Raw genomic sequence first — 12,045 nt, 5'->3', positions numbered from 1 at the left:
CTGAAATACTCATTATAGTTTGTATTTTATTTTGTGTTGCCTCTGTTTTTCTGAATTCTTATTTAAATATTTATTTGGATCTAAAGAAATAAAGAATTAGTAAATTATTGTTCATTATAGTACAAAATAATCTAGTATCTACAAATACCTTGCCTATAAAGAACAAATGTATATGTTGCATCAAATAAAACATGCAACCTGGACATGGTGGCACATGCCTGTAATCCCAGTACTTGGGAGGCTGAGATAGGAGGATCACAGGTTCAAGATAGCCTTGGCAAGTAGTGAGATCCTCCATAACTTAGTGAGACCATTTTTCAAAATAAAAATTAAAAACAGAACTGGGGGTGTAGCTTAGAAGTAGAATGGCCATGGGTTCAAGCTCCAGTACTAAAAAAAAAAAAAAAAGAAAGAAAGAAAAAAGAAAAAAAAACCATGCAATGCAGGGCGTGGTGGCACATGCCTATAATTCTAGTATTTGGGAGCCTGAGACTGGAGGATCACAGGTTGGAGGACACTCTTAGCAAGCAGACTCTCATCAACCTAGCAAGACCTTGTTTCAAAATAAAAATAAAACGGTGCTAGGAGTGTTATCTCAGAGATAGAATGCCCCCAGGTTCAATCCCCAGTACCACACACAAAATAAATAAGTAAATAGGTAAATAAATAAAATAAAACATGCAGTATATACAGAATTTCTGGGAGGAATTTCTCTGCCTCCTCAATTTCATGTCTACCTGCTATTTCACTTTTAAATTCCTTGCTCATTATTTTAAATGAATTATTAATAGCCAGGTGTGGTGGTGCACATTTGTAATCCCAGCTTTTGGGAGGCTGATACAGGAGGATGGTTAGAAGACAGTCTCAGCTACTACCTAGTGAGGCCCTTTGCAACTCAGTGAGACTCTGTTTCAAAATAAAGAATAAAAATAGGGCTGGGTGTGTAGCTTGGAGGTAGGATGCCCCTGGGTTCCATCCCTGGTACCACAAAAAGAAAAAAGAAATATTAACAATATTAACTGAATGTTATCATTTCCCCTATCTCCTGACCTAAGGGAAAAAAACTAAGGGAATCAAAAACATCTCTTTAGCATAGTCATACCATATTATTGCTATCAGTTTGACTCTGAGTATTCTTTATAGTTGCTCAAATTCATAATAAAATAGAAATTTCTTGTTTTGAAAACAGTGCTACTTTCCCAATTCTTCCTGAACCAAGTCTTTAAACAATATTGTTTTCACCATTTTCCTGTAGGTTAATTCTCAGAACATCACAATGTGAGCCAGGCATAATCCCAGCACTGAGACTGGAGGGTCGCAGATTTCAGGCCAGTGTCATCAACTTAGTAAAAGCCTGTTTCAAAGTAAAAGATGAAATGGGGCTAAGAATGTAGCTCAGAGTTACAATGCCCCAGTACCCCCACCACACACATATACATCACAATGTGTCTCTTCAAAGGTTTAAAGAAGAAAAAAAAAACAGTTTTTTTTAAGATCGGTGAGTCAATAAGTAGTTCCTGCTTGCACACAGCTCAAAAGGCGGAACTCCCAAACCACTAGAGAAAGAAGGAAGTTAGAAGATGTTAAATACTGGGGCCGGCTGACCCCAGTCAGCCTGGTGGTCTGGCTTCCCAGTCAACATGAAGGCTTTCCTTGTTCTGGGGCTTCTCCTTCTTTCTGCTGCTGTCCAGGGCATGGTCTACGACAGGTGTGTGTTTGCCAGATATTTAAAAGGAAAGGGAATGGACGGCTTCCGGGGAATCAGCCTGGCAAACTGTAAGTCCGCTCTCCTTCCTAACTCTGAATATAGCCACATATGGAACAGGTTCTGGGAGAGACTGAATGATCAGAGGGGCTTTGAGTGAACAGATGGTTTTATATATTTGTGGGTTTATGTACTTACAATGGTTAAAAACATCAATTTGGCCCCTTACAATGAGAGTGCAGGTGATAGAGTAAGGAGGGGGAGGGAGAGTCTGCACCATTCTAAGACAAACAGGGCCTGATGTCCTCTTCTAGAGCCACTAGGTTAGCTGCTTGCTTCAGACTCCTTGGCCCCTGTGAGCTGAGTGAACGACACACTGGTGGGCCCCTTTGGAGCTGGCGTTCTGAGAACTTAGAGTGAAGCAGCTATTCTCTTAAATTCCTCTGCCATGACATGGGGTTTTTAAGAGCAAATTTTGTAAACAACGTAAAATCTCAAAAAAAAAAAATTTTTAGTAGGAACCTCTTCCCCCTGCTTCATCACTACTTATAAAGATCTCTGAAATTCAGCATGAAATATTCTTTTTTTTTTTTTTTTTTTTTCGGTGGTACTGGGGGTGGAACCCAGAGGCTTTTCTACCTCCGGGCTATACTCCCAGACCCATTTTATATTTTATTTGGAAACAGGGTCTCACTAAGTTGCTGCGGCTGGCTTCGAACCTGTGCGATTCTCCTGTCTCAGCCTCCCAAGCGTGGGGATTACAAGCGTGCACCACCACGCCCGGCTCAGCATGAAATATTTTATTATTCTTCTTAATTCTAGATTAATTTTTTTTCATTTTCTTTCCCACAATTTAAAATCTGCCGTAAGGAAAAGTTTCTTTATGGCATACTCCATATTTTCCAAGGTAAATCAATGTACTTTTCAGATTGAAGTCAGACTATTCAATAACTATTTTTAAGTGAATGAGCAAGTGAATCATGAGTTAATGGAAGAAATCACAGAATAGCCATTCCCATTCTGTAATTCTTCTTTTCAAGATCCTAACTTGACATTCAAGTTTGCCTTTAGGAAAAGAAAATCCTTTTTTTCTAATAAGAAATATTTTCCCATCAGCCTGTATCTCTGCTATGAAATTGTAAAATCCACCCAATAACTCTTGATTTTTCTATTCTAGGCTGAATGTTGCCTGAGGGATGAGAGTAGGGCAAGAGTAAAAGCAATAGAAATGTGAATGGCCTCACTAAGTAGCTGAGGCTGTCCACAAACCGTACCTTACCTTGCCTCATTAGTATTACAAGTTGATTTGCACTACAAAAGGATCCTCTTGGGCCCCCTTAATGATGAAGGTGTTGAGCAGGATGTGGGGGCTCTCACCTGCCATCCCAACTCCTCAGGAGGCTGCAGGAGGGTCACAGGAGTGAAGGGGATCCACCAGGGCAACATAGTGAGACCCTGTTTCACAACAATAACAACAAAAACCCTAAAGTGTTGAGATGTTCCCTGAATGAAATGCACCTGTTTACTTACAAAGAAAGTCACTAGTGAAGTAGTATTAGCTGAGTAGAACTGATTTGGATGGACAATATAAATCATTAAGTGTTGCTGTTTATTACTAAAAACAATTTCTTTTCAGGGGTGTGTTTGGCCAAATGGGAGAGTGGATTTAATACTGGAGCTAAAAACTACAATCCTGGAGACAAAAGCACTGATTATGGGATATTTCAGATCAACAGCCGCTACTGGTGTAATGATGGCAAGACCCCGGGGGCAGTTAATGCCTGTCGTATATCCTGCAACGGTAAGACAAGGGAATCTGGTCATACGTGCAAGAATAGAAATTCAGTGTAAATGAGGTAGCTTAACGGGTTTACCAGAGAGCCAGAAAAAAGCCGTCTCAGCTTCTAGAAAGTGTTTGTTACTCTCCTCAAAATCTCCTAAGAAATTAGGGCTGAATGCGTGGTGGCACATGCTTGTAATCCCAGTTCTTGGGAGACTGAGACAGGAGGATCATGCAAGTTTGAAGCCAGCCTCAGCTACTTAATGAGGCTCTCAGCAATTTAGTGAGACCCTGTTTCCAAATACAATATAAAATTGGTCTGGGAGTGTAACCTGGAGGTAGAAAGCCCCTGGGTTCCATTCCCAGTACCACAAAAAAAGAAAGAGAGAAAGAAAGAAAGAAAGAAAGAAAGAAAGAAAGAAAGAAAGAAAGAAAGAAAGAAAAGAAATTAGGGCTGAAGATATAGTCCAGTGTTATTGTGTCTGCTTAGATCCTGGGTACATACCCAGCACCAGAAAAAAAAAAATTAAAGAGTCAGTATCATAAAAAGTTGATTTTTTAATATAAAAGCTTCTGGATAGCAGGCATGGTGGCACAACCCAGGGGCATTGTACCGCTGAGCTATAGCCCCAGCCCTATTTTATTTTGAAACAGGGTCTCACTAAGTTTATGAGAGAGTCTCACTACTTACTGAGCCTGTCCTCAAAACTGCAATCCTGTCTCAAGCTCTCAGGTACTGGGATTACAAGCATGCACCACACATCTGGCTTACTGTATTTCTAAATAGTTTGCATCTTGAAAAATACAGTTTCTAAGCCGGGTGTGGTGGCGCATGCTTGTAATCCCAGCATTCGGGAGGCTGAGACTGGAGGATCGTGGTTCGCAGATAGCCTCAGCTACTTAGTGAGGCCCTCTGCAACTTAGTGAGACCCTATTTCAAAATAAAGAATAAAAAATAAGGCAGGGGTGTAGCTCGCAGGTCAAATGCCCCTGGGTTTCAGCCCCAGACCCACAAAAAAAAAAAAAAAAAAGAAAGAAAAAAGAAAAAGACAGTTTCTAGATAATCATTATCACACCTAAAAAAATTAATTTATGGTCAGGTGTGATGGTGTATGCTTGTAATTCCAGTACTTGCGAGGCTAGATAGGAGAATCACAGGTTCACAGCCAGCCTCAACTACTTAGTAAGGCCCTCTGCAATTTAGTGACACCCTGTTTCAAAATAAAAGAATAACAAATAGGGCTGGGATGTAGCTTGGAAGTAGAATGCCCCTGGGTTCAATCCCTAGTACTGCAAAACAAAACAAAACAAAACAAAAAACTTATGGATATATGCTTTGGGGATGAAAAAAAATTTTTTTGCAGTACTGAGGATTGAACCCAGGGACATTCTACCTCTGAGCCACACCCCCCAGCCCTATTTTTTTATTCTTTATTTTGAAGCAGAATGTCACTAAGTTGTGGAGGGCCTCCCTAAGTAGCTGAGGCTAGCTGGGAACCTGTGATCCTCCTGTCTCAGCCTCCCAAGTACTGGGATTACAAGCATGGGCCACCACGTCCAGCTGGGATGAAAGTTTTTTACAAGAAAAAGAACACACATGCTTGTAATGTAAAACTTTATGTGTGTGTGCGCGCATGCGTGTGTTTGCGGTACTGGGTACTGGGATTGGAACCCAGGGCCGTTCTACCTCTGAGCTACAACTCCAGCCCTACTTTTTTTTTTTTTTTTTTTTTTTTTGGTGGTACTGGGGTTCCTGGAAACCCTTCTCCGGGCTACACTCCCAGACCTATTTTATATTTTTATTTGGAAACAGGGTCTTTTAAGCCACTGGCTTCCAACCTACAAGATCCTCCTGTCTCCGCCTCCCAAGCGTGGGGATTACAAGCGTGCACCACCACGCCCGGCCAGCCCTACTTTTTAATCTTTATTTTGAAACAGGCTCTGAGTTGCAAAGGGCCTCACTAAGTAGCTGAGGCTGTCTGTGAACCACGATCCTCCAGTCTCAACCTCCCAAATGCTGCGATTACAAGGGTGCACCACTGCATCCGGTTTATGTAATATTATTTTAAATCTATATCATTAATTCTACCATATCAATACTCCATAATGTATCAATCCAATTCTTATTGCTACATACTTAGGCTATTTCTATTTTCCCCTTTTATAAATAATTGGTATGGGCAGATTTGTATATATGTGCATGTGTATACATGTGTGCCAACTGGGTACATTTCTTCTATTAACTTATTTATTGGCTAGTCAACTGATTGATTGTGGTGCTTGAAACCAAACTCAGAGCCTCCAGTATGTGACATAAGTGTTCTACCACTGAGCTACCCAATGCTTTTATTATTTCTTTAAGATAAATTGTCAATGTAGAATAGGTGAGTAAAAAATTATTAGATACATCTCTTTTGTGTGTGGGGGGGTACTGGGAGTGGAACCCAGGGGCTTTTCTACCTCTGAGCTATACTCCTAGACCTATTTTATTTGGAAACAGGGTCTCACTAAGTTGCTGAGAGCCTCACTAAGTAGCTGAGGCTGGCTTTGAACCTGTGCGATCCTCCTGTCTCAGCCTCCCAAGAGTGGGGATTACAAGAATGCACTACCACACCAGGCAGTAGATACATCTCTTTAATAGTGTCAAGCACAAAGAAGACCTTCCAGCATTTAAGTTAATTTCAGAACTTCCAGTGGCTTTGGAAAATGAGAAACAGAATAAGTTATTTTATGTCAAATGGGAGAAAATTAAGAAAGTCTCCCAAACAATCATAAATATGGATTCTTAGAAAATAATTTCTGAACATACTTGCCTCAGCTTAGCAGAATGAAGCTATCTAAACTTCAAATAAGCCAAGTGTGATGGGGCATGCTTGTAATCCCAGTACTTGGGAGGCTGAGACAGGAGCATTGTAGGTTCAAGGCCAACCTCAGCTACTTAGTGAGGCCCTGTTTCAAAATAAAGAATAAAAAATACAGCAGGGAGTATAGCTCGAAGGTCGAATGCCCTTGGGTTCAATCTCTAGTGCCACAAAAAAATAAATGAATGAACCCCAAATGAAATTCCTATGGAAGTCATTTTCATTTTTCACCATCTCTCTTTCAGCCTTATTGCAAGATGACCTCGCTCAAGCTGTAGCTTGTGCCAAGAGGGTTGTCAGTGATCCCCAAGGCATTAAAGCATGGTATGTTTTTAAGGGGAAAAGGGGAAAGCTGTTTTACCCTATGTTGATACATTGAGAAAAGACTTTCAAAGACCAAAGTGTCATTCTGGACTGAAAGTTGCAGTTTGGACCTTATGTAAAATCATGTCTTACCTCCATCTCTGAAGGAAATATCTGCTTTGACTGATTGAGATTCTTATTCTTTTACCCCTCAGTTGGTTTTAGGGGACATTTAGAATTTTAAAAATTCTCCACATTCTATTAGTTCCTTGTCATATCTTGAAACTATTTGTAGAAAAGTAAGTATGCAAAATATATATCCCAACATTTATGTTTGGCATTCTGTGCTTTACTGAGGGCTCTATAAACATATCTCCATTTAATAAATAGCAGTCCCTGGGTCCACCTATGGCCCATATTTCATTTACTGATAAAATGTTTTGGTCCCTCAAGGTTTTAAATTGTGTGTGTTACAATGTAGATGTGTTTTAACCTCTGCTCCTGTGTTTTGCTTTTCTCTGCAGGGTGGCATGGAGAAACCATTGCCAAAACCAAGATGTCAGCCAGTATATTCGGGGATGTGGAGTGTAACTGAAAGATTTTCCTTTTTCAGCTCATTTTTTCCCCTCTTTGTCGCATTAAGGAGGAGTTATTAAATGAAAGATCAAATTACCATTGTTGCCCCTTCAAATAAAGAGCATTTTTATGAAAATAGGAGTGAAATAGAGTCTTTGTTGAAAAAACCCTACTGTTCACTGATGTCTTTATTATTTGATATTGACCCCACATTTTTCAGTTATTGTGAGCCTTACTGAGTTGCTGAGGCTGGCTTTGAACTTGTGCTCCTCCTGTCTCAGCCTCCTAAGTACTGGGATTACAGATGTGCACCACCACACGCAGATATTTTTTATTTTGAAACAAAGGGTCAGTGGGTTCTCACTCTCTTGCCTAGAACCTGCAATTCTCCTTCTCAGACTCCCAAGTACTGGCGATTACTGCACCTGGTTGTGTAAACGAAATAATAACTGTATTAGCTGAATGTTATCCCTCCCCTATAGCCTGCCCTTGGGGAAATAACTAAGGGGTTTAAAAATAACTTTTTCCTTTAAAATAGTTGCACTGTACCATTACTATCAGTTTGGCTCTTGGTGTCAAGCAAATATTTGCTCATTCCACTTCAAGAAAGTATAAGGGCATCATTGTTCAAATATTTGTCCAGAAAAAAATTAATCTTGGCCGGGCGTGGTGGCGCATGCCTGTAATCCCAGCGCTTGGGAGGCTGAGACAGGAGGATCTCAAAGGTTCAAAGCCAGCCTCAGCTACTTAGTGAGGCTCTCAGCAACTTAGTGAGACCCTGTTTCCAAATAAAGTATAAAATAGGCCTGGGGGTATAGCCCGGAGGTAGAAAAAGCCCCTGGGTTTCACCCTCAGTACCACCAAAAAATAAAAATAAAGATAAAAATAAATAAATAAAGGAAATAATTAATCTCACTCGCAGAAGTCTGAAACCAATATAGATAATAACTGGGTGTTCCTAAGTAATGAGTTAGAAAGAGTACAAGGGGACCAAAGACTCTTAACTGGTCTCTTTGGGTCCCCCAAAATCTGTCTCCCTGTTTATCATTATTATTACTATTACTATTTTATTATAATACTAGGGATTCAAACCAGGGGCACTCTTCCACTGAGCTAAATCACCAGCCTTTTGTTTGTTTTGTTTTGTTTTGTTTTTGTGAGACAGGGTCTTGCTAATTTGCCCAGATGCCCTTGAACTTGGCAATCCTCCTGTCTCAGAGTCCAGAGTCGCTGGGATTACTGGAGTGAACTACCACAGCCAGCTTCATTCTTTTTTTTTTTTTTTTTTTTTTTTTTGTGGTACTGGGGTTCCTGGAAACCCTTCTACCTCCGGGCTACATTCCCAGACCCATTTTTATATTTTTTATTTGGAAACAGGGTCTCTTAAGCCAGCAAGGCTGGCTTTGAACCTGCACGATCCTCCTGTCTCCACCTCCCAAACTCGAGGATTACAAGCGTGCGCCACCACACCGGCATTAATTCCTTATTATTCTATATTAAGAATCAAAAGTAGGCCTAAGTCAGGTGTGGTAGCGCATGCTTTATAATCCTAGCATTTGGGAGGCTGAGACAGGAGGATTGCAGTTCGCAGACAGCCTCAGCTACTTAGTGAGGGTTATTACAACTCAGTGAGACCCTGTTTCAAAATAAAGAATAAAAAGTAGGGCTGGGGGTATAGCTCGGAGGTTGAATGGCCCTGGGTTCCATCCCCAGAACTGTAAAAAATAAACAAATAAATAAAAAATAAAAAATAAAAAAGTAGGCCTTGCCTAGACAGTGGAATTCTTGATTTTTTCTCAGATCCTCCTGTCTCAGCCTCCCAAGTACTGGGATTACAAGCATGTGCCACCATGCCCAGTAAATTATTCTTTATTTTGATTTTTGAATGGAGTTCCCAAACAGTCATTTAGTCAAAGCAGAAAGTAACTGCCACTGATGAAAAATAAAGGGTAACTACAAAGTGATGACATTTTACACAGTTCAGAATCTTTCTTTGTAGCAGAACCAGAGCATAGTTGTGTTTGAATTTTTGTTGTTTTTTGTTTGTTTTTTGCAGGTCTAGGGATGAAACCCAGGGGCATTCAATTTCCGAGCTAAACCCCCTGCCCTATTTTTTATTCTTTATTTTGAAACAGGATCTCACTGAGTTGCAAAGGATCTCACTAAGTAGCTGAGGCTGTCTGCGAGCCATAATCCTCTGGTCTCAGCTTCCCAAGTGCTTGGATCATAAGCATGCGCCACCACACCGGGCAGATAGTGTTTTGTCTGTTTGTTGTTGTTGTTTTTGGTGGTACTGGGGTTCCTGGAAGCCCTTCTACCTCCAGGCTACACTCCCAGACCTATTTTTACATTTTTTATTTGGAAACAGGGTCTCCTAAGCCAGTACTCGCGGCTGGCTTCGAACCTGCATGATCCTCCTGTCTCTGCCTCCCATGCGCAGGGATTACAAGTGTGCGCCACCATGCCTGGCCTCTGATAGTGTTATTTTTAAAAAATATGCACAGCCTCCTATTTAGTGGAATCATTGAAAAATATTTTTAAAAATTGCTAAATCGAATATATTTTTTTTTAATATTTGAGGTTCTTTATTTAAAGAGGCAAAGATAAGAATGTCTCCCAGGGCCGAAGACGCCTACAAGGTGGTGTCTGAGACAGAGAGGCTGTGGAAGGCCTCCAGGGCCTTGGGCTGGCCAGTGGGTGTTGCCTCATCTTCTGGGCCGTGGGAGCCCTGGGGTCCGGCTGTGTCCTTCTGGGTGATGTCTCCCAGGTCCCAGCAGGGCTGCAAGACGTCGCTATTGTGGAAGTCCACCTCGAGCGTTCACGCAAAGCCGGTGATGGGCCCCTGGTTGGGGGGTTCCTCTTCTACCTGACCGTGGTGGGAGAAGCCCACAGTCCTGGGCCGCTGGCGGCCTCGAATGGGCTGTAACCCCAATCAAAGGTAAGCGGTCTGACGCTTCTGGAACCATTTCTGTACTTGGTCTTCCTTCAGGTCAAGGCTGGCTGCCAGGTCCTCTATGGCTTTCTGGGATGGGTAGGGGTCCAACCTGAAATAATTTTCCAGCTCCTGATGCTGATGCAGGCTGTAGATCTTGCCAAAGAGAGCCTGCCAGGGCTTCAAGGAACCCTGGAAAGTGCTGGGTTCTCCCATGGTGGCTCCTGCTCGGATTCCAAAAACTGCTAAATTGAATTATAATGAAGACAGGAGTGGTGGTGCATGCTTGTAATCCTAGCATTCGGGAGACTGAGACAAAGATTATGGTTCTTGGCCAGCCTCAGCTACTTAGTGAGGTCCTTTGCAACTCAGTGAGACCCTGTTTCAAATAAAGAATTAAAAAAAAAAAATAGGACTGGAAGTATAATGCCCCTGGGTTCAATCCCTAGTACAAAACAAAAACAAAAACAAAACTATAATTAGAAAGTCGGGTGTGGTGGTGCAAGTTTGTAATCCCAGTACTTGGAAGGCTGAGATGGGAGGATCCGGGTCCTCAGATAGCTTTTTGCAATTGAGCAAGACCCTGTTTCAAAATAAAGAATAAAAAATAGGGCTGGGGGTGTAGCTCAGAGGTAGAATGCCCTGGGTTCAATCCCTAGCACCAAAGAAACAAACAAAAAAAAACTATAATCAGTAGTGACTTTCTACCCTCAGCTTTATATCTTTTAGATTTTTGTTTTGTTTTGGTACTAGAAATTGAACCCAGGGACATTCTACCTCACAGCCATACCCTCTCAGACCTATTTTATTTTGTGTATGTGTGTGCGCTTCCAGGGATTAAACTCAGGGACATTCTATCTCTTAACTACACCCCAGCCCTATTTTATTTTTTATTTGGAAACAGTCTCACGAAGTTACTGAGAGTTTCACTAAATTGCTGGAGCTGGCTTCAAACCTGTGATCCTCCTTTCTCAGTCTTCTACATACTGAGATTATAGGCACTTGCCATCACGCCAAGCCTTCCTTTTTTTTTTTGGTACTGAACATGGAACTCAGCGGCATTCTACCTCCAAGCTACACCCCCAGCCCTATTTATTCTTTTTCTTTTTTTTTTTTTTTTGGAAATAGGGTCTCACTGAGCTGTAAAGGGCCTAAGTAGCTGAGGCTGTCCCCAAGACATGTTGCTTCTGTCTCAGACTCCCAAATGCTGGGATTACAAGAATGCATCACATGCCTGGCCCCAGCCTTACTTTTTATTTTGAAACAGGGTTTATTAAGTTGCTGAGGGCCTCCATAAATTGCTGTGGCTGCTGGGTGTGGTGGAGCAGGCTTGTAATCCCAGTACTTGGGAGACTGAGGCAAGAGGATGATGCATGTTCGAAGCCCGCGTCAGCTACTTAGTGAGGGTCTCAGCCACTTAGTGAGACCCTGTTTACAAATAAAATATATAATAGGACTGAGGGTGTAGCCTGGAGATAGAAAGCCCCTGGGTTTCACTCCCAGTACACACACACACACACACACACACACACACACACACACACATAATTTAATCTGGGTGTGGTGGTGAACACCTATAATCCCAGTACCTGGGAGGCTGAGACCGAAGGATAGCAGGTGGGCAGACAGCTTGAGCAATTCAGCAAGACTCTCGGCAACTTAACCCTGTTGCAAAACAAAATAAGAAAGGCTAGAGGTGTACCTTGGAAGTAGATCACCTCTGGGTTTGATCCCCCTGTATTTATGAATAAATGGCTTATATCGCTCCTTCTTGGGTCTCCATTTAAGATACTGATTTCCCAAAATAGAAGTTAAAGATTAAGTTCTATTTCTATCTTTGCCCCACTACGATTAAGCTCTAATTCTGTCTCTGCTCCCACTACACATG

General features: G+C 41.6%; 1 protein-coding gene across 1 annotated transcript; it reads left to right on the top strand.

Moving 5' to 3' along the window:
* Positions 1-1,580: 1,580 nt before the first annotated feature.
* Positions 1,581-7,240, top strand: LYZ (lysozyme; the record flags this gene model as incomplete). The annotated part of the gene is made up of 4 exons (XM_080705647.1): positions 1,581-1,776; positions 3,342-3,506; positions 6,592-6,670; positions 7,174-7,240. The coding sequence occupies exons 1-4, from the start codon at positions 1,641-1,643 to the stop codon at positions 7,238-7,240; spliced, it is 447 nt and encodes a 148-aa protein (XP_080561773.1). The 5' UTR covers positions 1,581-1,640.
* Between the last annotated feature and the right edge of the window lie 4,805 nt (positions 7,241-12,045).

Source organism: Muscardinus avellanarius (genome assembly GCF_963383645.1).
Source record: "Muscardinus avellanarius genome assembly, chromosome: 11".
Classification (NCBI taxonomy): domain Eukaryota; kingdom Metazoa; phylum Chordata; class Mammalia; order Rodentia; family Gliridae; genus Muscardinus; species Muscardinus avellanarius.
This window is presented reverse-complemented; position numbering and strand designations above follow the sequence as displayed.